General features: G+C 47.4%; 1 protein-coding gene across 4 annotated transcripts in view; it reads left to right on the top strand.

The window, feature by feature from the left end:
• PPP2R5E (protein phosphatase 2 regulatory subunit B'epsilon) overlaps positions 1 to 27,267 on the top strand; it is a 93,415-nt gene that overhangs the window by 34,220 nt on the left and 31,928 nt on the right. For all 4 annotated transcript variants that reach the window (XM_066608190.1, XM_066608189.1, XM_066608193.1 and 1 more), the window contains exon 3: positions 25,863 to 26,059. In XM_066608190.1, the coding sequence (XP_066464287.1) occupies positions 25,863 to 26,059 (197 nt within the window). The remainder of the gene's footprint in view (positions 1 to 25,862; positions 26,060 to 27,267) is intronic.

Here is a 27,267-nt window from a genome sequence, read left to right on the forward strand (position 1 = left end):
AGGTGCCGCTGAAGAGGTATTCAGTCTTCCTCATTTTCTAATAAACCTTACATGGTCGCCCAAAGTCGGTAGGTTCTGCCAAGCTTGGGGTCTGTTTACACCGAACGATCATTTGAACGAGTGATTGACGTCAGTTAGCTCGCTCGTACGGCCTGAGGTTAGTTCATCAATAGTAAGTCTCGGAATACCCCTTTAACATTTAATAACCTATTATGTAAGGCTGAATAAAGACACTCATCCATCCAGTTCAGCCCATTATCTTGCAGCATTGATCCAGAGGAAATCACACATTCTCATAGAAGCCAGTTTTCTTCATCTTGGGGGTTAAAATTTCTTCCCCGACTACAAACATCGCAGTCAGAAAAACTCCCTGGCTCAACAACCCTTCTAAAGTAATCTAGTAACTATAATAAGTTGCTTTCCTACTCAAAAGCATCCATGGTCCCTCTTGAAATATTTTGAGTTCCCCATCACCACGTCCTCGGGCAAAGTGTCCCACACTCACTGCTCTTGCAGTATAGAACCCCCTTCTGTGTTGCTGTTGAAAGCAGTTTTTCCCCTTTTCCTGAAAAAAAAAAAAAATTAAAAATTTAAAAATTTTATTATTTATTTATATTGATTTATAATCTTCGTCTCATTCTTTGAGTATCAGCGTCCACCCATTCCATGTATTACTTTAGTTGCTCACCTTTGAACCCGCTCAGACTCCAGTGTTTATTATGCCTAAAATTATACACAATGGGGTAAATTTATAAGATCAGCATTTCAGATGCCTGTCTTAGGCTTCCTTCACACAGCAGAGCTGTATTCCGTATGCAGATTCCAGCTGTGACCTCCGGCCGGCCACCTTGTGTACCTGTACTGAGGATGACCGCTTGCCGTCAGTCATGCGCAGTACAGTTTGTTTTTTTTGTTTGTTTTTCCCATGACGTCGGTGGGCAATGACGCAGGTTTCCGCAGCCTATCCTCAATGTCAGTTGCGAATGGGCTGCGGGTTGGAATGCTACCATTGACTTCAATGGAAGCCATACGTGTGCAGTCCGCAAAAAAAAAAAAGTATGCTGCCATTTTTTTGTTCTGCTCATGGAAATCGCAATTCATTTCCGCGAGTGTAAAAGGAAAGGTAAGTTTACATAGCATGCTTTGAACGCTATTTGCTGCAGATCCTCCGTGCGGACACCGACCACAGATTCTGCAGGAAAAATCCATTGGTGTGCAGCCGGCCTTATCATAATTTACCCCGCTGCACAATGTTCTTAATACCTTGGTTAATATGTCAGGTGCATCTTGGCACCCTGCGCACCTACACAGAAATACGCCAACACAGTTTCTGGTGTAAATCAGTCCGGGGCAGCCACGCCACCTTCTAAAAGCACTGCCCATTTTTTGTTTTACAAAAGTGGCAAGAAAGCACAAAAAGCTGAAAAAGTTACTATTATTTTCACAAATCTTTGCTTATGCGAAAACGCAACTTTATAGTAGAAATTGGCATTAAAAAACTTAATGTCCTCCCAAGTCCTGTGTGGTCTGACTAATGGTTTGATCATATAATAGAAGGGGGTCCCTCTCAAGGACACGGTGTAGTTGTTGCAGGGAGTGATGGCTGAACGTGCGCAGGTCTCAGTAATATCCATTATGCCTGTTTCTGGGAAAACTGGATGATAACCAATACGGTTTTCTTTTCAGAGGCTCTATCACCACTCCTGATGTGTCTATTGTAGATTAACCCTCTCTCATCCAATTTCCCTGCCACCCGCACACACGCTTATGTATTTTGGGTGGGAAAGCGCATTGTGGATTCCTTGGAATTGCTCAACAGAAACACATAAGGATGAACTGTCATGATTGTTTTTATTAGCAATTTTTTGAAAATTAAATGAATTATTGAGCGCATATTATATAAACTCTTAATTTCTAATTTATTTAATAATTATCACCGTGCCATGTTTATAACACTGTGCAAAACATCTCTCCAACGTTGGAGCTCTGTCCTGCATAGTGTTAGAAGATGTGTTCGACTTCACCCTGACGTCAGAGCTATGCAGGTAAGTCTGAATGTCGGACGCGGTTCAACACTGGATTGGAAAGGTTAAACTTGTATTCCATCTGAAGTAATTCTTGAGCATCTTTTCACGTAGCTCTTCATTGTACTGAATATTTATGAACAAATTAAAATCTGGGTGTTAAAGGTGTCCTCTGATTTCCTGTGGCATCATCTGTCACAACAAAACTGAGAGCTGTAGTGGGCTGCAGTCCTGGGTCCCATTGGTGAAGCGGCGATGCAGTAGCGTGATAAAAGGCATGTATGCGAAGCCCATGCTTTCCAATCGGTTCCTGTACGTTGGCTCTGTTTTCTCTGATAGGAAACAAAATCACGGCATGCTCTATATTGCCGCAATTTGCGATTTCATTACTTATTTTATTTTGTAGCCCAGGTTTCCCTGTGGAGCCTTCGTTTTTGTCCCATCACAACACACAGAATTGCTGTTATTGTACGAAGCGATGTGACTTGCACATTCAAAAATAAGCCCTACCTCGAAACAAAACCCTAGCTGCACTCCAAAAAGAAAAATGGGAATACTCTTCTAAATAGCTCTGTCTGGTTCATCCTGCTGCTCTCCAGAGCTGCACCAGGCATCCTGCAGTCTTCGTTTGCCCACAGAAGATCACTTCCTGGCTGTGGGATTCACAAATCCTGCCTCCAGGAAGCGATGGCTCTGATTCGTCCAGCGAATTGATTGGCTAATTCATAAATAGGTTCTTCGGCCACTGCTCAGCCAATCAATGGCGCGGCTCAACCAATTCATTAATCTCCTCCACAACTTGCTGGCTGTTGACTGGCTGAGCAACAGCTGAAGAACCAATCAGTGCAGCACTGGATGAACTAATCAGAGCCATCACATTGGTTCATCCAGCGCTGCTTACCCAATCGCAGCCATCGTTTCCTGTAGGTGAGATTTATAAATCCCGCAACCAGGGAGTGATCTTCTGTGGGTGAATGAGGACTGCAGGACGACGGGTGGAGCTCCAGAGAGCAACTGCAGGACCCAGACTGAGCCTTTTAGGTAATCTCCCCCCCCCCCCCCTTCTTTTTATTTTTTTATTTTTTATATATGGAATGCAGCTAGGGCTTAGTTTCAGGGTACGGCTTAACCTTCTCACGATTTTATTGCGGACAGCAGCAATGCGATGCATGATTTTTTACTTAATACGTTGGTCCTATTGAAAAAGGATTGTCCAGTGACCGGACAACCCCTTTAAAGGAGATGTCTCGAGGAAGCAGTTAATTTTTTTTTTTGCCCAGTCCCCCCCATTAAACACACATTACTAAGCCCCCCTGTAAATGACATTTCTAGCTGGTTCGTACTTACCGTTCCAGCGTTTCAGCAAGTTATAAAAGTTTCCTCAAGATGGCCGCCGGCTCTTTCCCCGTCGCTCGCTGCAGCCCGACGTGCGCGCTCCCGAGACGCTGCCAGCTGTGTCTCCATGGCAACCGGACGCATCGCAGCCGCCGACCAGACGCCCCGCAGCCGCCGACCAGACAGCAGGTAACCGGCGCTAGCCCCCGGCTCCCCAGCGCTAGCTCCCCCGGCCTAGCGACAGCCCCCCCGGCCTAGCGACAGCCCCCCCGGCCTAGCGACAGCCCCCCCGGCCTAGCGACAGCCCCCCCATCGCAGCGACAGCCCCCCCGGCCTAGCGCTAGCTCCCCCGGCGCAGCGACAGCCCCCCCGGCCTAGCGACAGCCCCCCCGGCCTAGCGCTAGCCCCCCCGGCGCAGCGGCAGCCCCCCCCCCCGGCGCAGCCCGGCGCAGCGGCAGCCCCCCCCCGACCCATCACTTACCTGGGAGGCTTCTCGGGGCTGCTGGGCTGGGCTGGGCTGGTCTTCTCCGCTGGGCAGCTCCAGTTTCTGCACCTTCCTCTAACAGAGGATGGTGCAGAATGGCCGCTTCAGCGCGCTCCCGAGCAGTGACAGCTCGTCTGCGCATGCGCAGAAGAGCTGTAGCGGGGAGCACACTGAAGCGGCTCGTGCTGAATGGAGAAGACCGGACTGCGCAAGCGCGTCTAAAAAAGCAAGCTGCCAGCGAATTTAGACGGAACCATGGAGACGAGGACGCTAGCAACGGAGCAGGTAAGTGGAATAACTTCTGTATGGCTCATATTTAATGCACAATGTACATTACAAAGTGCATTAATATGGCCATACGGAAGTGTATAACCCCACTTGGTTTCGCGAGACCACCCCTTTAAACCTTACCATTCCTTAATCAGAGGTGTCCATTGCTGATACTGCCAGCACTGATTGAACAGCTTGTATGGACACCCCTTTATTGCAAACGCATGGAAATGTATGAATACATTGATAACTGAGGAGCTACACAGTATACATTTTTCATAAAACAAGCTCCAGCATTATTAGATGAAGAGTGGAAGCATGTAGTAAAACAGACGTGCCAGGAGTGGTGCCAGCTCCTCTGTGACCAGCCAACAGCAGCATCTTCTGGTGTCCTGGCCCCTGATGTAACTGGGCCCACCACTACATTTTCTGGTGGCCCCACGTTAGTTCAGCCAAAGCCTAGTTCCTCTGCTGTTGGCTCAACTATTGAACAAGTCTGCCTAGTGCTACAAAAGTGGTTGGTGGTATCGCTGCCTTTCAGGAATGGCCTCACATTTGGAGTAGTTTTCAGGCCACGTGACGTAGCTGAAGCTCCCGCATAACCCTGTTCCTGTGAATACTTCAACACTGGAGTGCTTTAATCAATTCTGCATGTTCTCCTAGACCACACAAGTGATTTGTAGACGTCTGGCCTAGAACAAAGATCTATAACAAGTCAGGGGTTAATCGGCTAAGAAATGCTGCCCTTATGTCAAGGGAAATGAAGAGGACATAAATGTGCAACCAGTAGATCGTGTCCGTCTGTAATTGTAACGTTATAGCTACGTTGCCCATATGCATCAGAGTTCATTTATATATGGCAGCTACTACATTGATGCCCTCCAAATGCCAGGGCTTGCCTCTTTTTAACTTTGTCACTGTGCTAATGGTGTGTAAAATGTCCTATATATACAGAAATATAGTTGGCGTGACATACGTATTTCATTTATGCTTAGCGTACTGGCTCTCAGAGGCCTGGAAAAGCCTTAACTTCTATCAATCTCTAACGGTGACCTCGTTAGGTTTAGTAATAGAAGTCCTGCAGAAGTAACTTTTCTCCGATTTTATATAGTCACGCAGCAGAGGAAAAGGTCTCCCTTAGTGACATCACACAGATCAGCAAGTCTGCAGGAAGTCAACTCCCTTCCATGTTACAGCCAAGCGTGTCTGCGGATTAACCTCACTAATAATTCACTCTGTAACGATTCAGATCACTATTCTGAGACCTACATATGGATGGATTGTTTTCTATCCTGTCAGTTCCATCCTTTCATTTCTTAGTACAGAGCGGTGGCTACTTGTCCATGCTTCACTTCTATTAAGAGTAGTTGGCCTTTTTTCATCTCCTTCCGACAGTCGAAGACTACCCCATATAAAGTGCTATATGGGGCCGTATTTAGCTGCTGGAAGGAGCCGAAAAAAGGCCAACGGAGCAGAAACGCTCCAAAGGTGAAGTGCAGATACTCCTTAAAAAAGAAAAATAATAAAAACTGCAAGTTTGAAAGTTGCAAAACTACTAAATAAAAGGGGCTTCATACAGACTGAATGCTAGATAGCCCCTCCATCCAAAAAAAGTAAATCTAGTAACACACTGTACAGTATAAATTAGTTTTTCTATATTAAAGGGCCATTCGGTTGAATTTTTCCTTTTCATTCATTCTGTAGCTATTCCCCCAGTATAGTATAAGTGAACTTGTGTTACCTTGGTTAAGAATTCCTTTCTATCAGAAACTCTTGGCCTCTTTTTCCTCTTGGTCATGTAATCTCAGTTCTGACCAGCTCAGATTTACTTGGGGTTGGATGTTCAGTTTCTAGTCAGTTTCACAGTCTGAGTGATGCTGTTGCATGGACCCTACCACTGAAACTGCCCAGAGGGGGACACAGACACTCCTGTCACAACTAATAACTATGATCACACAGAAGGGGCGGAGCCAGCGGCCGACATGTACAGTCGCACCTGAGAGGAGCTCCCCAGGGGAACTACAAAATCCTCCAAAATCCTGGCCTTAACATGGCACCAAGCGCTATAATCTAACCAACTGGACCTCTAGAATCTTGCGGAGGTGACTAAGCCGCGGCCAAAAGAAAATAACCTCTCCTGGCGCTGTCGGAGCAAAGGCAGCGCCACGCCAACGCCCTGCGGCCTTCCCGCTCAACCTCGGAGCGGGTGGCCCCCGCCTTGCTGCCCCGCTTCGCCGGTGTGCCGGTTCGGGACCCGGGCGGCCGACCCCCTTGCTCTGGACGCGGCTGATGCGGCACAAGACTCCTGGGAAGACCCGCCGCTCGGCGGACCCGGCGCCCCTCTGATCCTGGGCCTTTCTTGGCGGCTGCGGCGTGCCGTGCCCTGCCGTGGACTGTCCTCGGGGCGCCCCGGGGGGCCCGCGACTCACCGAACACCGCGCTGATACCCTCCCGACTCGGGACCCCCTTCAAACGCCGCAGCGCGCCATACCCTGCCGCGGGCGATCGGCGGGACGGCCCGGAGGAACAGCTGCTTACCTGACCTAGCGCCGACACTCCTCAGACTCCGGACCTCCTTCGGCCGCTGCGGCACATCACACCCGGTCGTGGGTTGTTCGCGGGGCGCCCGGGGGGGCCCGCCGCTCGCCGGACCCCGCGCTGGTGCTCCTCTGGCTCCGGATCCCCGGCGGCTGCTGCGGTACACCACATCCGGCCGCGGGCTGTTCGCGGAGCGGCCCGGACTTGGCTCCGGAGGGGTGAGAGGCTCACCCTCCTGCTCCTGCTTCCGCCGGGACCGGGGGACGTCTGGCGGCTGCGCGGCCCCGCGCCGGGACCCGGCTGCGGTGTAGCCCCCACCTGCACCATTCTGTGGAGGGGGAAGGCCCACCCTCGCCCGAGCTCCCGAGTTGGCCTGTCCCCCGGGGACGCTCTACTACAATTGGGCCGCGGGAACCCTACATTCTGAGGCGGGGAAACCGTTAAGAAGACAGCTCCTGAGAGGAGGGAGACCTGCTGCAGCGCCCCCGGAGGAAAACACCCACGGTGCAGCCCTGCTGAAGATCACAAGCCACCCAACGGGTCCAACAATAGCCTTACGATTTGAAACCATTTGCTGCCATTGGACCGCGACAATCCACATCGCATCGGACTCCGAGGCTGCAAGATCGCGATCCCATACCCGGCCCTGCGGAGCCGGCAACAAACCGTAAGTTTCCCTCTTGAAGGGCGACAGGGGGCGGCACCCCAGCCCGCCAGAACTGACTCTGAGGACACCACTATACCCTAGAGAAGCATCCTCTTTATCACTTAACGTACTTACATAGCGACCCTCTGGGGGAAGAGACGTTATTCTGCATTAAATCTAACCAGAACACGACTAGCCGGACCGGCAAAACACTAAGGCCCATCTGGGACACTAATCTTTCCTGGACCCTTGAATTACATTATATAGGCTGAAAGCCCGAAACTCAAAACCTTAGTTGACGGGGCGGCTGGCTAGAAGCATCGCTACTGACTAACTTTCTCGCCAAGGCCAGATCAAGCCCTAGCTGGATCCCCTTTAGCTATCTAATCTATGGGACTCCCGCTATCTGGAAATTGCGACTACTAAATCTCTAGAACTCTGCAGACCCACACGTCTAAAATCCTAAAATAGACATTCTACACTATCTCAATCGCTAACCTATCCCCTCCATAAGCAACGCTACCCGACATCGCCCGTGCTGCATAACCGGAGGAGGACACAGAAACACTCGTACACTGACCTCTCTAAATTAACGCGCATATCTGATACTCGCCATCATGAGCACACGCGCCAAAAGTGGCTCTGCAGCCGATAAATTAAAGGAATTCTCCCGCACTGAAACCCCCGACCATTCTCCACGAACAATAAGACCTATTCAAGCGAGAGAGTTCGATGTCGGTACAAGACAAGCCCCAGAACCAACCTTGCGGCAACTTCTGGAGGCTATTAACTCCTGTAAGTCCTCCCTTACTGACAAAATAGAAGAAGTCAAGTCAGACGTCACTTTGCTAAGACAAGATCTACAAAACATACGGGGCAAAATGCGAGAGATGGAAGACCGCATCTCTAATGCAGAAGACTCTCTCCGTCCGCTCCCCGCGGCGGTGAAGAAAGTCGAAAGACTAACTGAATTCTGCCAGACTAAGCTAGACGACCTAGAGAACCGATCGCGTCGCAATAATCTACGCATAATAGGTCTCCCCGAAAAGACAGAAGGCTCCCAACCGGAAGTATTCGCTGAAACCTGGCTGAAATCCCTACTAGGAGACGACACCTTCTCGACTCACTTTACAGTAGAAAGAGCGCATCGCGTCCCCGCAAAACCCCCGCAACCGGGTGCTCCCCCGCGCCCATTCCTGGCAAGAATCCTAAATTGTAGGGACCGAGATGCTGCTCGACGTCAAGCCAGACTGAGAGGGCCACTTAAACATAATAACGCAACCATCTCCATATTCCCAGACTTTTCCGCGGACTTACAAAAACAAAGGGCCACCTTTACGGAAGTCAAGAGGAAATTCAAGGACAGGAACATCCCCTACTCATTGGTGTACCCAGCCCGACTACGCATCGCGACACAAGGGAAAGCGATCTTTCTACATTCTGCCACCGAGGCACTGGAGTGGCTCGACATGCACCCTGTTCCGCCAAAAATGCCTAGCCCTAACACACAGGCGGCAAAACCCTGAACTTAGCTGCGATTAATAGAATTTGAGGTCCCCCTGACCCACGGAGGGCAAACAGAAAGCCATGAAGCAAGACAAATTTCTCTTAGTCTCTCTCTGCTTCGATGCCATCGTTACAACATATGTAAAACCCAGTTGGCAAAAGATTTGACCCTCTGTAGGCCAAAGAGATATCCCCTAACGATAACATCTGCTACTTTCGAGACAGACTGTAGCTAACTTCTCTTTTGTTCTTTTTCTGTTGTTTGACATTTACGCTGAAATTTAAGCAAGATGTCAATGGTTGATAGTTTAAATTGTTTTAAATTGAATTTTGTTATTTTTCTTGACAAGTCTGTGCTGATCCGACTTTTCTCTCAGTATATGCAAAGCCCCTATCTTTACCCTTACTTCATGAGTGCAGATAACCCGTTTAAAGCCCCATACCCATGCGAATACCAATGTCTCTGACGTGTCTCAGTTGGAACGTGCGAGGCCTAGGCACTGCTCTCAAACGAAGGGCAGTGTTTTCCTATATTAAGCAAATTAATCCCCACATCGTCTGCCTGCAAGAAACACACCTCACCATAGACAAAGCTGACACCCTCAAAAAACCATGGGTTCAGTGGATGGCCCACTCCTTCCACACCTCCTTCTCTAGGGGGGTTTCACTACTTGTCCACAGAACACTGAGATGGAATTCCATCAACATCCGTAAAGACCCTGAAGGCAGATTCATATTCACATATGCCGAAATAGACTCTAAACCGTATGTTATCCTGTGCATCTATGATCCCCCTCATAACAATTTACATCTCCTGCAAGCTGCCATAACATTTGCACATCAATACCCTATGGCAGGAGTGATCTGCATGGGCGACTTTAATCAAGTAATGGATCCAACAAAAGATAGATTTCGTGCACCCTTAAACATCACCACCACCACAAGCTCCCCTCTGCGGCAACTGATCGAGGGTGTTGGCTGGATCGACCTCTGGCGGTTGCGCCACCCCGAAACCCTAGAATATACCTGCCACTCTCTTGGACATAACGCCCTGGCGAGAATCGACTACATATTTAGCTCTATGGAACTTGCAGTCTACCTCTCCAATATTACACATTGCCCACGAGGAATATCTGATCATAGTCCAATATTATTAACGCTAAAATTTCCCCAACACAAGATACTGCCCACTTGGAAATTGCACCCATTCTGGCTTAAATTAATCGGGTCAGATGACCAAACGCCCTTTCACATATTTTTATTTCTAGACGCACATAATAACAACACCCACCCAGCCCTAAAATGGGACACTCTCAAGGCCTATATTAGAGGATTCCTCAAATCCGCTATTACACACATCAAAAAATCAACATCCCAGACAGACAGAGAACTGGAAACCCAGACATTAGACGCCGAAAGGCTATACATTTCCGACCCTACAAATGCTAATAAAATAGCCTGGCTCAGCCTCTCCCGCCTCTATAAACAACATATACACACTAAGACTAAACGTAAACTATTCTTTGCTAAACAATACTATTTCGAACTGGGAAATCAATCCAGTCACTTACTCGCCAATCTAATTAAACACGAAAACCAAACTAATACGATCCTTAAGATTAAAAACCAACACGGCGCGGAACTGACTGACGCCCCATCTATTACAAACCGTTTTAAGGAATTCTATGCCAACTTATATAGCTCTTCCACAAGTGACTCTATAGCAGACGTAATGAACTATTTACAGGACCTGACTTTCCCAACACTCTCTACAGAACAGATGGAGTTCCTGGAGGCCCCAATCACCCTGGATGAAATCAAACAGACAATCCAAGAAATGGCACTTAATAAATCCCCCGGCCCAGACGGTCTCCCAATAGAGGTATATCGGAAGTACAGTGAACAACTAGCCCCACAACTATATGAGACATTACAGCAGGCCCAATTAGATAAAGCACTCCCACCCTCCTTTTATAAGGCCTCCATTGTGGTCATATTAAAACCAGATAAAGACCCCACAGATTGCGGCTCCTACCGCCCCATCTCATTGGTAAATGCAGATTATAAAATCTTGACAAAAATCTTAGCCATAAGACTGAACCAAGTAATCCTATCCATCATACACCCCGACCAGACTGGTTTTATGCCAGGGAAATCCACAACAATTAATATACGCAGAGTCCAAACAGCTATTCAGCTGGGCAGGCAGAATAACATGCCATGGGCCTTGGCCTCCCTAGACATGATGAAGGCCTTTGACTCCCTGGAGTGGGTGTTTTTAGAAGCATGTCTAGTCCGTTTCGGGTTTGGCCCCCAGTTCTTACAGTGGATTAAAACCATATATAAACTTCCAAGCGCTAACGTGATAGTAAATGGTATCCCATCGGCCGAATTCCAACTTGCAAGAGGCACCCGACAAGGATGCCCACTATCCCCGGCCCTATTTGCTATAGCCATTGAAGCATTGGCGATCCGCCTGAGATGTACCCCCAGCGTAACCGGCATCAGATGGGGAGGGATTGAAAGTAAAGTGGGGCTATACGCAGACGATACAATTCTTTTCCTATCAGACCCAATAAACTCTTTCTCCCAGGCCATGGTCCAAATAGACAGATTTTCCCTTCTGTCCGGACTGTATGTCAACTGGTCCAAGTCTACGATACTGTACACAAATCTTACCCCGGAAAACGACCCCTGTGTATCCAGGTATGGGCTGAAAGTAGTCACTACATTTAAATATCTAGGGATGTTTATGCCCCAAGACCATAATAGGGCCATAGAGGATAATATTGACCCACTGTTGAAAAATATAAAATATAAGCTAAAAAAGTGGTCTAAGCTGCCACTGTCGGTAGCGGGACGCATAAACCTGATTAAAATGGCGGTCCAGCCAAAGTGTCTGTACGTGCTACAACATATGCCAGTGAGCGTCCCTAAACGCATCTTCCAATCCTTTAACTCCCTCATCACTTCATTCATATGGAACTCTTCACGCTCGAAATTAAGTCTATTAACACTACAAAGATCTAAAGAACAAGCCGGAATGGCCCTCACGGACCTACGGCTTTATTACCTAGCGGGCCAGCTACGAAACATCCGAGCCTGGGTCCTGGACCGCGAGATGCCAATAGCAGATCAATACCTGGCAAAACAGGTTAAAGCAAACTATGATCACACAGGTATAATAGAGGAGATTACAGCTCCTCCTCCTGGCTGTATACTTATGGTCTGTAGCTTATTTAGTTGAATATACTACATATAACCATTACATACCAGGAACACCTCCCAAGACTTGTCGTTTTTGAAAATGCTCAGATACTGTCACCATCAACAGTTTGGTCCTTGTTGGAGGTACTCAAATCCTTGTACTTGTCTGTTCTTCCTGCTTGCAGAACATGCATTTCCAGACGCGTTGTACTTATGCCTTCCCCTTGCAATCTATATAGTGCTCTAATACATTCTATGTAGAGTGCAGAAAGCGTCAGTACCATTTCCTGCATGGGATCTCCGGCGTGTCAGAGCTGCAGGCTCTTGGCATACTCCTGACCACTCTGACTGTGACTACTGTCACACTTGAGGGATGTTGGGGCTTCTATGGATGCTTGTTACGTGAAAAAGTGTGAAATTCAAGAAAAAAAAAGAAGAAATCTATGAATGTCCCCCCAGAGGTCTTATATGACGTCATGGCGGACATGGATTTTATAACAAAATTTTTTTTACAAAAATAAGAAAAACAAGTTCTAAAAAGAATGACCCGACGTGAACATAAACCGTCGCCATATTAGACCTGTAATCCGAGATTGTGCTAATTTATATAGCAAAACCTCTGAAATAAAGTGAATCCATTCCCATACTTTCTTTTAATGGAAACCTAATCATTTTAAAAATAAAGAGCTATAAATGTAACTTCTTTTTTTTTTTTTTTTTTTTGTACAAGTCCGTAATAAAATAAAAAGAAATGAAGAAATTTTAGAGAGAGAGGCTATTTTAAAATATAGCCCTGTAGGTGACGAAAAGAAGAACACAGCAAAAGTAATTTTGTCAGGCTAGATTTTACCACTAGGGTAAAATTGCTTAAAAGTGTCTGGTCTTCTAGGACTGAAGCACTCTGGTCTGTAAGGGGTTAAGAAGCAGCAGAACCTGTTCCAAAAGAAGTTACTTAAAAATAACTTTATAACCTAATTGTTGCGCTGTGCAACCAAAACATTGTGCAGAACGGCATAAAACCTTTTCTTATTCACGGACCGGCTAGCCCAGTTTATGAGAACAATGACACTTTAGTGCAGAAATCTGCATATATAGGAAACAAAAGAAAATCCTTTGTGCAGCTGCCATGTTTGTCACAGCCGTCTGGTCGAGTCCTCACTCACTGGTGCTGCTCTTCATCAGACTACCTCACAGCGAAGCGCTAGGATGGATTTGCTGTTAAGCATTTATCTGTAGGTTATTGATAATACGATTGCTGTATATACTTGGGTATTAGCCGACCCGAGTATAAGCCGAGGCACCTAATTTTACCACGAAAAACTGGGAAAACTAGGTGCCTCGAGTATAAGCCTAGCTAGACTAGGTAAAAAAAACAAAACAAACCCCGCAATACTCGCCTCGTAGCCGGCGTCAGTGCCCCTGACGCGATGATCTCCCCAGCAGTGCGGCAAGCTGCTATGTAATTGTCCCCGCTGTCATCTCCCTGCTCTGCTTTTGAATTCCCCCGCCATCAGCAAGTAAGCTCTGTGATTGGATCGAGCGCCAGCCAATCACAGCTGGTGCTCGATGAACCAATCACAGCCATTCAGTGATGTCATTGGCTGTGAATGATTGCGCGTCGGCTGTGATTGGGTCGCAGATTTTTTTTTTTTCTTTCCCCTAGTCCCTCATTCGAGTATACGATGAGGGGGGCTTTTTCAGCATTAAAAAAAAGAGCTGAAGACGTCATCCTATACCCGAGTATACACGGTGACTTTGTAAATACTTTTACCCATTAAATGTATACAGCTTCTATGTTGGTCTATGCAACTGCATGGTTACGGACTGCAAGCAAACCCTGTTCAGTCATGTGTTGCTCCGCTCCCTCTACCTCCTTCCTGTTGTCCTATTGCCAAAGGATGGGACATAAGGCAGTATTGCGTTGTAGAATCCGCCTACACATGGTTGGAGTCTGTCACCTGAGACAACCTTATGTCTTTACGGGGCATATGTTTTTCTCAGTGATTAGCATAAAAAGTTAAGATTCTGGCGCTCAGTTTTTTTTAGTATAAGACATAAGGGCAGATTTATTCAAACTAGTATTCTAAATGTCTGAGGTAATGTGCCAGATTTACTAAGAGGGGCACCCTTAACAAATTTGGTGTATTTTGGTTTATCTTAAAGCCAGAAAATGAAAAATCTGCACCTGCTCTGAGTTGGATGGACTTGGGCAGTTTTTTTTATTTTTTTTTAAATGTCATTTTCTGGTTTTGAAAGGCACACTTTGGAGTAACAGCCCTTTTACATGGTACAATTATTGTCCTGAATCGTTCTGATCGCCACACCCCAGTGGGAATTTGGATGATGATTGTTCCATGTAAATGCATGCACAAAACGGAACGATGAGCGTGCCATATAAACAGCAGTCATTCACTTCTCAACGACTATCTACTTACTGTGAGTGGAGGCGGATGGTGAAAGAACACTCCCCAACCGCTTTGCTGTGTGCGATGCCAACGATACTGGCTACTGTGTAACGGCGCAGGAGCAGGCAGTGCTTGCCCAATGGCTTAATTGGTGTAAATCACCATAAAACTGCGCTCCCAAGAGCATGTTGGTATAGCGTACTCCGCATGTGGGATTTGCACTCCGAATATGCTGTACCCATCTTCCACAACTGGCCATGTTGTCATCCGCACAAATTGCGCAAAATACGTGTGCAAAAACAATTGCAGCATGTTCTATCTTGGCACATATTCCGCATGGATACACACCAAGATAGTACATGGCGATTGGCGGCACGCACCAAGTACGTAATGTTGTGGTGTTCTTGCTGCGTGTCTCTTGCAGGCGGCAGGCAGAGAGATACATACGTGTGGGCCTAAGTCAGACTGCCTACAGATTACCGAGATAGAGCTGCTTCCAAATCCCATTTGGTTACAGGTCCAATGGCCGATATACATCAAGAAATATTAAAATTTCCCACATCATGCGCAAATCTCGCGGTGACCGGCCCTGTTGACAGACAGGACCATCTCTGCTGCCCTAAGTTCCTTCCACATCCCCTCCTCTGTTTAGCTTTGTAATGTGGATGACTGTCCTATGTCGGCAGCGCCGCTGATCAGACTGCCTGATTCCTGGAACAACAGGTGATTGGTTAGATATGGACAGAGTATATAAGTGAATGGGCGACCATATAATCCATGTCTTGGCCAATGTCCCCAGAGCAGGCGCTGCTGTTTGCAGGCTGTCGCCGGTACGACCTCCATGTACTCTGATTGGGCATTTCAGTAACTGGAGTACTACTACACGGCGCTGCTCACCACTTCCCCTTTGAGATAACGTCTTGTTTGTCGCCCTCTCCCACCAGCCGGCTTTTGTTGGTTGTTACTAAGGATCGATGCTTCGCACAGAACAACCTTCTGTATTTGTGTAAGTGCGGAGGGAAAGCCACATAGGCGTCTGTGCAGCTATTGAACATGACAGCCGGCTCCTCCATTCTTTCCCATGTAAAACCTGCAGGTAATAGGTTTACGTGACATATTTGCAGTGTTTTCAGCTATTTAGGCAGTGTTGCGTACGCGTTGTTTTGTCTGCCACTCGTGTTGAGGCAGGTGGCTCTCATATTTACCTCTGTCGCTGTTTGTACTACGGTTTCAATTATAAAACGCCAAGCTGTTCGCTGATAACCTTCCGATTTAGTTCTTTACACCGTTTCCTACAGCTCCGTAGTCTGCTGTATACCACAGACAGATATTGATTTATCTATCCATCCTGTAATCTTACCAGTTCTTTGGTGTGATATTAGATGGTGAGATTTTTCTAACAACTTGAACGATAAATGATGTAAATACTACAAGGTGGGGGTCTCACAGCTGTATGAATGAACTATGAAAGATGGGAACTTTGTGCCAGAATAGGGATCAAATCCATCACGGTCCATCCACGAGGATGTACAGAGGAAGATGAAAGTGAGACTATGCCTTTAAAGAAGCCTGGCTGACCCGGTTACCAAACTTACCAGTTAGAAGTGTAAAAGCCCATTTCCACGCAACGATTATCGCTCAAAAGTCGTTCAGACGATGGCAAATTAGGGATAATTGTTGCGTGTAAACGTGGCCATCGTTCACTTTTTGTATGAAAGGTGAGCATAAAATCTATCATTCAGCCAGAGAGAAATAAATGGTGTTCTCAGCAGGTTCCAGAGATTACATTGTATTCTGCCGACAGCCTGTGCGAAAACAATGCAGCTGTGTGCAGATCCCAGCCCACATGCTGGACTCTGCAAACAGCTCCCCGAAGCCCTTTTACATGCAAATGAAGGTGATAGTGTTAATGGACATTAGTGTGAAAATTTTTTGTGTGTGTAAACGGGCCTTAAGTTGCCAGTTGGAAGGACGGTACAACAATGCTGGTTATGCAGACCATTACGTCATTAAGCTTGGATTCTTAGCGCTATGCTTTAGCTGTAATGACTATTGGGCTTGTGAAGCGCTGGGGTTGCCCTACTGACCTTCTGTACACATGCACACTTGGCTCAACTGAACTGCTATCAGCCAGCTCTTATCACAGGTTGATCCTGCCTGTTTCTTTAACCCCTTCATGACATGGCCTATTTTGGGCTTAAGGACGCAACAATTTTTGGCGGATTTTCTTCTCCGTTTATCAAAAGTCATAACTTTTTTTTATTTTTCCGTCGACGCGGCCGTGTGAGGACTTGTTTTTTGTGTGGCGAACTGTAGTTTTTATCGGTGCCACTTTTGGGTACATAGACTATATTGTAAAACTTTTTTTTTTTTTTTTTAATGATAGCAGGGAGAGAAAACGCATCAATTCTGCCATAGATTTTATTATTTTTTTTTTACAGCGGTACTCATGCAGCATAAATGAGACATTCCATTTTTTCTGCGGACCGGTACGGTTACAACGATACCAAAAGTCTTACTTTTTTTTTTTTTTTTAGGTTTTCCCACTTTTTTGCAATAAAAACACTTTTTCTGGGTAATCTTTTTTTTTTTTTTTTTTTTTTTCTAAATTGCTGCATTCAAAGTCCTGTAACTTTTGTATATTTTTTGATGTACGGCGCTCTATGAGGGCTTATTTTTTGCGAGACGAGCTGTAGATTTTATTGGTACCATTTTGGGGTACATACGGCTTTTTTGATCACTTTTATTGCGTTTTTAGTGAGGCAAAATGCTAAAAATTTGCATTTTGCCTCAGTTTTTTAGTGTTTTTTTCCCGTGCACAGTCAAAAGCATGTGCAACTTATTGTACGCGTCGTTACGGACGTGACAATACCAAATATGTGGGATTGTATTTTTTTTTTACCCTTTTTTTATGCTAATCTGAGAAAAAGCATTAAAAAATGGTTTTTTAACTCTTTTTTTTTTTTTTAATTTTTTTTTTTTAATTCTTTTTTTAATCTTAGTTTTTTTTACACTGTTTGTGTCCCTCTGAGGGACTTTAACCACTGCCCTGATGATCGCTGTCATAAGGCATGGCAGAGCTACTGCTCTGCCATGCCTTATCGCTTGTACAGCGATTATAGGCATAGGCAATACAGGACGCCAGTGTCTGTTGCCATGGTGACAGGCCGGGCTCTCGTGATGACATCTACTTAGATCGCGGCAGGGAAGGGGTTAACAGCGGGGGGCGCATCTCCGATGCCCCCCCGCTATTGCAGCGGGATGCCGGCTGTGACTGACAGCCGGCTCCCGCTGCGGGATAGCGCGGGATCATATGTGATCCTGCGTTATCTCCAGGACGTAAGTTTACGTCCTGTTGCGGGAAGTACCAGGCTGCCAGGACGTAAACGTACGCCCTGCAGCGGGAACGGGTTAATAGCCAAGATTTGCGCAGAGCTGCACACGCTTTCTGTTGTAACAGTTGCAGTCGATAGCAATACATCTAGTTGTATGCATAAAGGGGTCCTTATTAGAGATGAGCGAGCATACTCGATAAGGCAGATTACTCGAGCGAGTAGTGCCTTATTCGAGTACCTGCCTGCTCGTCTCTAAAGATTTGTCTGCCGGCGCGGGTGACAGGTGAATTGCGGCGGTGAGTGGGGGGGGGGGGCCCCTGCCGGCACCCGCATCTTTAGAGACGAGCGGGCAGGTACTCGAATAAGGCACTACTCGCTCTAGTAGTTTACCTTATCGAGTATGCTCGCTCATCTCTAGTCCTTATAGCTTACATAGCTGTTAGCTGATGGCTTTTCCCTTCTACTCTGACATATGCATGCGTGCTTGGCCGAGCATGCATGTATTTTTAATTGGCAGTTAGGAATAAATCACTTCTGACTGCAACTTACCTCCCGCAGGAATAAAGGATGGACCGTGTTGAAGTCTGACATAAATGATCCTCCTTTTCCCTGAATCTGCCTTTGTGTGACAGTCATGACACCTCACAAACATTCACTAGTCAAGGTTAACCAATATACACCAAATGTGTATGTGGCAGAGATGGTGGGCTATCCCCATAGATGTAGAAAGGGCTGTGGAGTCATCAAGCCAAACTTCTGACTCCTTCATGAATGGCCTAAAGAGATTGTAAAAAAAAAAAAAAAGATATATTGTAAAGTTGCATCCAGCCCGTAATTATAAACATTTAATGTTTTTAGAACGATTAAGTTTTTCTAGTCCCCAGATAATCCTGGACTAATGTTATAATAGCGCCACCTGCTGTTTCTACATTGTCCACCTCAATTATTGTTCCAAAGTGGTCACACATGCTCAGTGTTCTGTCTGTTCCATGGGGTGGTATCCCAGGTGTGATGAGCGGCTACTTCTGAAGTTATAGCGTCTTCTCTGATGCCAGAACAGATGCTGAGCAGGTGATAATAGTGTGGGACAGCCTTACTGCGATTGGTCTGACAAGCAGAGAAGACGCTGGAGCTTCAGAAGCAGCTGCTCACCGCACCAAAGGTCCCCCCCGCATATCCAGTACAGCAGACAGAGACTGGCTCCGTAACTTTTACTGCCACCCCTTCACGGATTCCTCTCTTAGACCCCCTGACACCTGCAATCAGTGGCGTTAATTTTGGTGGCCAGTACTAGAAAATTGTTGGGTGGTCTTCACTGCCTAGTATGAATAGCTGACTTTTTCCATTAACACTAGGTGATGGTGACTGCACATAACAATTTAGGGCTCATTCACACAGGTGTAGGCGTGTGTGTGTGTGTGTGTGCGTGCGTGCGTGCGTATTTGGTGTGAAGGTGTGTGTGTGTGTGTGTGTGTGTGTGTGTGTGTGTGTGTGCGTGCGTATTTGGTGTGAAGGTGTCTGTGTGTGCGTGCGTATTCCCAGCGTTTTTATTTTTTCCACAAAAAAGCAAGGACCAATTGATGTCACTATTTTTTTTTTAACCACAGTCCATAAAAATACAGTGAATTGTGTTTTTGCTGCATCTATGTAATTCAATGGCGATTTCAGTCTGTGAATACGGCCCAAAAAAAGGACATACGAAAATATGCCCATGTGAGTGAGCTCTAAATTTGGCACCAAACCTAGCAGCGGTGACTGCAAACTGGAGGGAGGTTGGGAAAAAATATTTAAAATGTGCGGCAATCGGTGGTGAGGCGGCTATATAGGTATGTAGCGAACCAGACGTGCTCTACAGAGTGACTCCTGCTGTATCGGATGCACTTGGCCCACTCTCACACAGGCGCTTTTTACAGCGATTACCGTGACGTTTTGAACGTTAGAATGTTCCCATTAATTTAAATGGGGTCTTATAGACCTACTCTTGAACGCCACAATTTTCAAGTGTGGCCTGCTCTTTTTTGTCGCTTTTTTGCACTTTTTAACGCCCCTCATCACCCATCACAACGATGGGGTGCGTTGAAAACTGCTATCGGTTGCAGTAGCCTATGTCCGAAAACTGTGGTAAAATCACAAGGTTTTGCCGACGCTATGTAGGAGAGTGGCGTCCTAATAACACGGACCTGTAGACACGCGGTAACCACGCGCATTCCTCAACTGCTGAGTGCAAATAAAAAATCGCAGCATGTCCTATTCTTGCCCAATTGTCAGACCAGAAAAGCGCCTGTGTGTGATGTCAGCGCATAGATGGGATGTCCAAATGCTGTCCGTAGCAACTTGCGTCAAAGAACCTCGGGGGCAACTTTATAATCGCCCGTGTGCCCTACAACTGCTGCAGCCATTAACCATCCGTTGGCAAACTGTGCCGGAGTGCAGTGAAGACATGTCTGCAGCTTTTGACCGCTCCATGTAGCCGGACCCTGAGGGAGCAGATCCCAAATAGACACTTGACATTTTTGTATTATAATGTGCTCAGTGTTTGCCTCTTCCACTGGAAAGTCACAAAATACTGATAGGAATTGTTTCGTATTTGCCTTCTTTCTGATTTTTTTTCCTCCTCACAGAATGAGACCATTTAATATCTGCTGTTTCTGACTAATAGCCCACTGTGCACATGATTTAATCTGCCTGCTTCATTTAAAAGCATTTATGTAAGCAAAGCGCTTTCCTATCAATAAGCCCCTTCTGACCACAACCGTGGATCTTGCATTTGCTTTGAAAACTGTATTGAAAATGGCTTTAATATAGGCAGATTATATAAGGCCCCCCCGATGACATTCTCTCTGGGTCCCGGAGGTTGAGAAATGACCTGCAGGGGTGTCGGTGGCCTGGGTGGGTCAGTGTGATGGCATAACGGGGTTTGGTCTCCTGCAGGTTATACTAAATACAAGCAGAATACAAACTTCATAAACGGATTCCTTCTATATGTTAGAATAAAGAAGAACCCCAACAAGCAGTTCCCCTTATTCGTGGCGTAACGAATTCCAGGTCCCCAAAAAAGTGGCAACTAGTGCCGGAGTTATACCTTCACTAGAGTTGTCTCACGTCGGTATCTCCAACCCTGTCCTTGTGAGACAATGCCTTTTAAAGGATTAGTTCTATAAAGGTCTATCGAGTATAGCTCAGAAGCTGGAAAAATGGACTTGGAACCCCGTTATCCTTTTAATTATGGGTTACAAAACTGGGATGTATCATAAATGGTCCTTGTTGGAATACACCTTTAACCCTTTCCAATCTGGTGCCTGACCTCGTCCGACAGTGAGGTTTCCCTGCTTAGCTCCCATGTTGGGCGAGGTCTGACACATGTTACTAACACTATGCAGGAGAGAGGTCCGTCATCTGAGCTCCTTTCTGCGTATGTATATTACACTATGCAGGAGAGATCGGATATCAGAGTTCTCCTCTGCATTTTGTAACATATATGTGTATATTATACATGTATGTTATTACATATTAACTCACACTTAATTTTCCAAAAATTGCTAATAAAATTATGATGATCATTTTTTTGTGTTTCCGTTGAGTAATTTCAAGGAATCCACAACGTACTTTCCCATCCAAAATAAATAAATAGCTGGGGAGTGTGTGGGTGGCAGGGAAAATGGATAGGAAAGGGTTAAAGCCTGTTAACGGCTATGGGAACCTTTTGTGCATGAAAAATCATCACTTACATCTTTACTAAATCTCTGCAGGGAAAAAAAAGATGCACTTTATTTGTGTTCTATTCTTTTTTTTGCATTGAGTTTTCCTTCGCTTTTAGAAAACCTCATTCTTGGTTTGCAGGCTCTCGTACATTCAAGTTTCTGGCATTCAGTTGGTCTGTCTTATGTGTACAAACTTGGCTCCCCTTCTCCTTTTCTCTCTGAGGCTGTGTAGCATAAACCTGCCCATTTTACTACAGAGCTATTTCATCCTCTTTGAGTAGCTGTTGGTCCTGTTACCCCTCACTGCTGATGAAAGCAGAAAATGTAACCTGGAGTGAATTACAGCCCTCTGTAGCTTTTCAGAATAAAACACCCATGGGGGCAATGGGCACCCCTGTCCTGGCTGACAGAATCCCTTTAAGGCCTCCAGCACACGGGCAGGGCGGACCCCGCATGCGGGATTCCCGGCCGGTGACCCCAGCTTACCTGTCCGATGGCTTCTGCACATGCTGCGGATGTGCTGCCCGGAATTCGGCCGTGCATGTGCAGTAACCACCGATGCTGGGAGGGGACGCGTGTCTCGCAATACTTCCACAGTGCTCACTGCGGAAGTTCCGCGGGACGGACAGCTTTCATGGACTTCAATGGAAGCCGGCTGTGTGTATCCCACACAATATCACAGCATGCTGCAATCTATTTCCGCTCGTGGAGATGAAATGGCATCTTGCCATTGACAGCTATGGGCTGTATTTGCAGTGGATGCCTGCCACGGACTCTGCAATGCAAATACATCTGTGTGCAGGAGGCCTTCGTAGTGGCAAAACTAGTTTCTTAAAATGTTTTTGTCCCCTCCCCCCACCCCCAAGAGAAAAAAAAATTCCCCTAGTGGCCTGTTTGCCGTGTGCTCAATAAAGCAGAATAGCTGACAGATGTCTCCTATAGTATTGCTGTTAGTCTGAGCCCCATTGGGGACCAGGACTGATGTGAGTGAGGAATATGTTGGCTCTGGAAAAAATAAAACACAGGCTAGAAAGCCCGTCTCGGGGACTTCAACAGAGCTTGGAGAGGTCTACTACCTACTAGCCTCCTAGAGTATCCATGCAGGCACCATGGTGGGATGCTCTGCTGACACCTTTGAATACCAATTTAAAGAAACCTGTGCATAATCTGATTCCTCACCGTTTGATATGATGTCATGTAGGCAAGGGTGACCGGCCGCTCCCGTTCAAGGCCCGCTGTTCATGTTTATGTATTGTCACTCCGACACTGATGTGACAGCAGGGTTATGCAGAAAATGTAAGATTCAGGAGAGAAGTGTGGTTTATATTTGTATAACTTTTAGGCCTAAAGCAATTAGTAAAACCAAAAGGCCCCAAGGATTGTGGACCCGGGGCCTCGTCCCTGCATGTAGCGCATATTACTGCGGCAGACCGACCTGTCTTCCAGCTCTGCTCAGTATGTGTGTTGTGTGCGAGCTATATTGCGAGGGGAAAAAAATTGTTGTGATTTGCATTTTTTTTGTACCCCATGTTTCTCTATGGAACTTTCGTTTTTATCACAACGCACAAAATTGCTGTTTTTATGCAATAAACCCTAGCTTCACTCCTAAAAAAAATTATAAAGGAATACTTGCCTAAAAGGCTCAGTTCGGGTGGTTCTCCTCTCCGGAGCTCTGCCACGTGTCCTGCAGTCCTCGTTCGCCCACAGAAGGTCATTTCCTGGTTGCAGGGTTCATAAATCCTGCCTCCAGGAAGCGATGGCTCTGATTGGTTCTTAAGCGCCACTCAGCCAACCAATGCAGCGCTGGATGAACCAATGCGAGGGCTGTGATTGCCTGGCGAACAGTTGATCTCAAGTGATGGACCCCTGCTAATCTTTTATTGATGACGTGTCCTGAGGATAGGCCAGCAAACGTTTATAACTGGACAACCCCTTTAACTGTTTTTTTGGCCTGCATGTGTTGCGCCATCTTCCACACCCAGGTATGTCCTTGAAGATGGGGTAGTGATTCGACACTGTATAGAACCGACTTGCATTACTCAAGTGTCAAGTGGTGAGGCTCCTTGTACCACTGTAGACCTGCTGATGCATCTTTTTTTTAGAGAACTCACCAGATATTTACAGGATGAATGAAGGGAAACGCCAGCTGAAGTGTATCAGATGCTAGTGGAAAGTATACCAAAGAGGGTATCCGATGTCATTAGGGCCGAAGGAGCCCCACCAAGTATTAACATATGGAAATAAATACTACTTTTGATTCTTGCTCAGGTGTCCAATTACTTTTGTAGGATAGTGTATTGCTAAATGTCATCCCTGTACTCTTAATGCATTATTCTGCCTTCGCCTCTCTAGTCCTGGTGGGTTTAATGATTCCTTGACTGTTCCCGGCACACGTCTGTAGCCGGTCTCGGGCTGCTTTCTCCTGCCTATGATAGACAGGTTAAATGCTCTCTTTATTACGCCAGCCTTGATGGGCTTTCCACATTGCTAAGTAATTATTTGTAACAACAATGGCTCTGTATTCTGGGAGCGATGATAATGTTATTTATTAACAAGGACTAGTAACCGGATCTGCCTGTGTGCATCAGCTTCGCTTGTATTACTGATCACTTAACACAGCCCCTGTGGAGGTCATCTACTAAATCATTTATACTACATAACACAATAGTTTTCATGGTGACAGCGCACAGCACGCGTGACCGCCACTATTACTGATGCATACTGCAGGGAATACCTATGGCGCCATCTGGTGCTCAAAATGTATAGCAGTGTGCAAATCCATCTAATGCACGATGGAGGACACACATGCTCAGTCACTCTCCCCACCGCCAGGAGCAAATAGAAGTAGTCTTCTGCTTCTCAGGGAAGGAGTGGAGCTTCTTATTTATGCTACACTACAGATTGCTTTAAAAGAGCATTTTAGGACTTTGGGCATGTCCGTGATTCATGGGACGCTCCCTTTAAAAAACCATAATCGCAATTCACCAGTTGAAACAATGCCACCAATTTTCAAATGTATTCTGTCCGATTTTCCATGAGGTCCATCACTTAGTCATGTGATCCTCCTCCATAGCGTTCATTGGCTGGTGGGATGTGCAGACGCTCTGGCCACATTGTCATGGATAAGCATGTGCTCTTTGGAAGGATGCCCACAGCTTGAAGAGGCCTCAGTATGTCCTCTTTGGGTGTAGTGGGCGGGCAAATACAGTTGTGTGCAGGTGAAGGGCAGAATTAGCACTGGCATGGAAACCAGTGCTACCACTCATGGGACTCCGCAGGACGGCGACTGAAGTGACCTGGCAGTTTGTCCAGGACCATAACGAAGTGCCAGGAACACCGAAAGACATGCAAACAAAATCAAGGTGGGGTGGCTAATGCAGGGCGAGGCGCTACTGGGGACAATTGAGAAAAAATTTAAGTTGGGCAACCCCTTAAATAAGCCTGGGCAATCGTATACCCTGTTTCCCCGAAAATAAAACAGTGTCTTATATTAATTTTTTGCTCTAAGAAATTTCACTTTTTTTTTACCTGTATAGCTGCCTGGGCACTATTTTAATTGATTTTTTAAATTCACTAACTAGGGCTTACTTTGGGAGTAGGGCTTATATTTCAAGCATCCTCAAAAGTCTTGAAAAATCAATCTGCATCATCAAAAATCATTTTCAGAGTAGGTCTTATTTTCAGGGAAACAGGGTAGTAGCTGGATTTTGCTCACAAATTCATATACTGATTTGCCGACCTGGAAGGATTGGAGACCAGTGCTCAGTGTCAGACCATGTAGGAAAATGCCTTTATTGAGGAAGGGTCATACTTGTTGTTTCAATTAATTCTTGTGTTTTCAGGAGGAATAACAGAGGAACGGCACAATGCAGAATTCTAAGAAAAGGAATTACATTTTTTTCACTTAATGTGAATCTATCATCTACCTACAGCTCTAAAATCTGTGTTTATGGGCTGAAAGTAGGTGAACCCTGAAGTACCAGGGATGTAAGTCTTCTACTTACCTCCCTCATCGTTCACCTGGTGTGAGCGCTTAAAGCCGCCGCTGCAGTGCATTGACTGGTGCTGCTAAGTAGTCTATTAGTAGTCTACACTGCTCAATGCTTTCAGTGGCCTTCAGCGCTCATACTGGGGGAACGACCGGGGAGGTAAGTAATACTTACATCCATGGGTCACTTTGAGCCCATCAGCTTAGCTTATAGGGCTATACTTAGATGACAGAGTCTGGTTAAACAGCGCAGCGGGTTCTCTCCACGATCACTGTTTTCACGTTTCTGCAGTTTTGAGACCCTCCAGAACCCGTTACTTGTGTGGCTCTTTGTGAGATGATGTGTTGGGCTTGTGAGTGCAGCTGCTGTGCAGAAGTATGCAGTTATGGTGGTGGTCTAACGCCGACTATTTTGTATTTCAGACGTCACAACCACAGAGCAGCCTGAGCTGTTCCTCAAGAAGCTTCAGCAGTGCTGTGTAATTTTTGATTTCATGGATACACTGTCTGATCTTAAAATGAAGGAATACAAACGGTCTACTCTGAACGAGCTGGTTGACTACATCACGATAAGCAGAGGCTGCCTCACAGAACAGACGTACCCTGAAGTAGTAAGAATGGTGAGTCCTGCCAAGTAAAGGCAACCCTGTCTGTGTGTCCTCCGCTCATGGCTCCCCCTGTCTGTGTGTCCTCCGCTCATGGCTCCCCCTGTCTGTGTGTCTTCCGCTCATGGCTCCCCCTGTCTGTGTGTCTTCCGCTCAGGGTTCCCCCCGGTCTGTGTGTCTTCTGCTTTAGAGCTCCCCCCGGTCTGTCTTCCGCTCAGGGCTCCCCCCGGTCTGCGTGTCTTCCGCTCAGGGCTCCCCCCGGTCTGCGTGTCTTCCGCTCAGGGCTCCCCCCGGTCTGCGTGTCTTCCGCTCAGGGCTCCCCCCGGTCTGCGTGTCTTCCGCTCAGGGCTCCCCCCGGTCTGCGTGTCTTCCGCTCAGGGCTCCCCCCGGCCTGCGTGTCTTCCGCTCAGGGCTCCCCCCGGTCTGCGTGTCTTCCGCTCAGGGCTCCCCCCGGTCTGCGTGTCTTCCGCTCAGGGCTCCCCCCGGTCTGCGTGTCTTCCGCTCAGGGCTCCCCCCGGTCTGCGTGTCTTCCGCTCAGGGCTCCCCCCGGTCTGCGTGTCTTCCGCTCAGGGCTCCCCCCGGTCTGCGTGTCTTCCGCTCAGGGCTCCCCCCGGTCTGCGTGTCTTCCGCTCAGGGCTCCCCCCGGTCTGCGTGTCTTCCGCTCAGGGCTCCCCCCGGTCTGCGTGTCTTCCGCTCAGGGCTCCCCCCGGTCTGCGTGTCTTCCGCTCAGGGCTCCCCCCGGTCTGCGTGTCTTCCGCTCAGGGCTCCCCCCGGTCTGCGTGTCTTCCGCTCAGGGCTCCCCCCGGTCTGCGTGTCTTCCGCTCAGGGCTCCCCCCGGTCTGCGTGTCTTCCGCTCAGGGCTCCCCCCGGTCTGCGTGTCTTCCGCTCAGGGCTCCCCCCGGTCTGCGTGTCTTCCGCTCAGGGCTCCCCCCGGTCTGCGTGTCTTCCGCTCAGGGCTCCCCCCGGTCTGCGTGTCTTCCGCTCAGGGCTTTCCCCCCCGCCGCCTGCGCGTCTTCCGCTCAGGGCTTTCCCCCCCGCCGCCTGCGCGTCTTGCGCTCAGGGCTTTCCCCCCCGCCGCCTGCGCGTCTTGCGCTCAGGGCTTTCCCCCCCGCCGCCTGCGCGTCTTGCGCTCAGGGCTTTCCCCCCCGCCGCCTGCGCGTCTTGCGCTCAGGGCTTTCCCCCCCGCCGCCTGCGCGTCTTGCGCTCAGGGCTTTCCCCCCCGC

The sequence above is a fragment of the Eleutherodactylus coqui genome, chromosome 6, assembly GCF_035609145.1.
Source record: "Eleutherodactylus coqui strain aEleCoq1 chromosome 6, aEleCoq1.hap1, whole genome shotgun sequence".
Taxonomy (NCBI): Eukaryota; Metazoa; Chordata; class Amphibia; order Anura; family Eleutherodactylidae; genus Eleutherodactylus; species Eleutherodactylus coqui.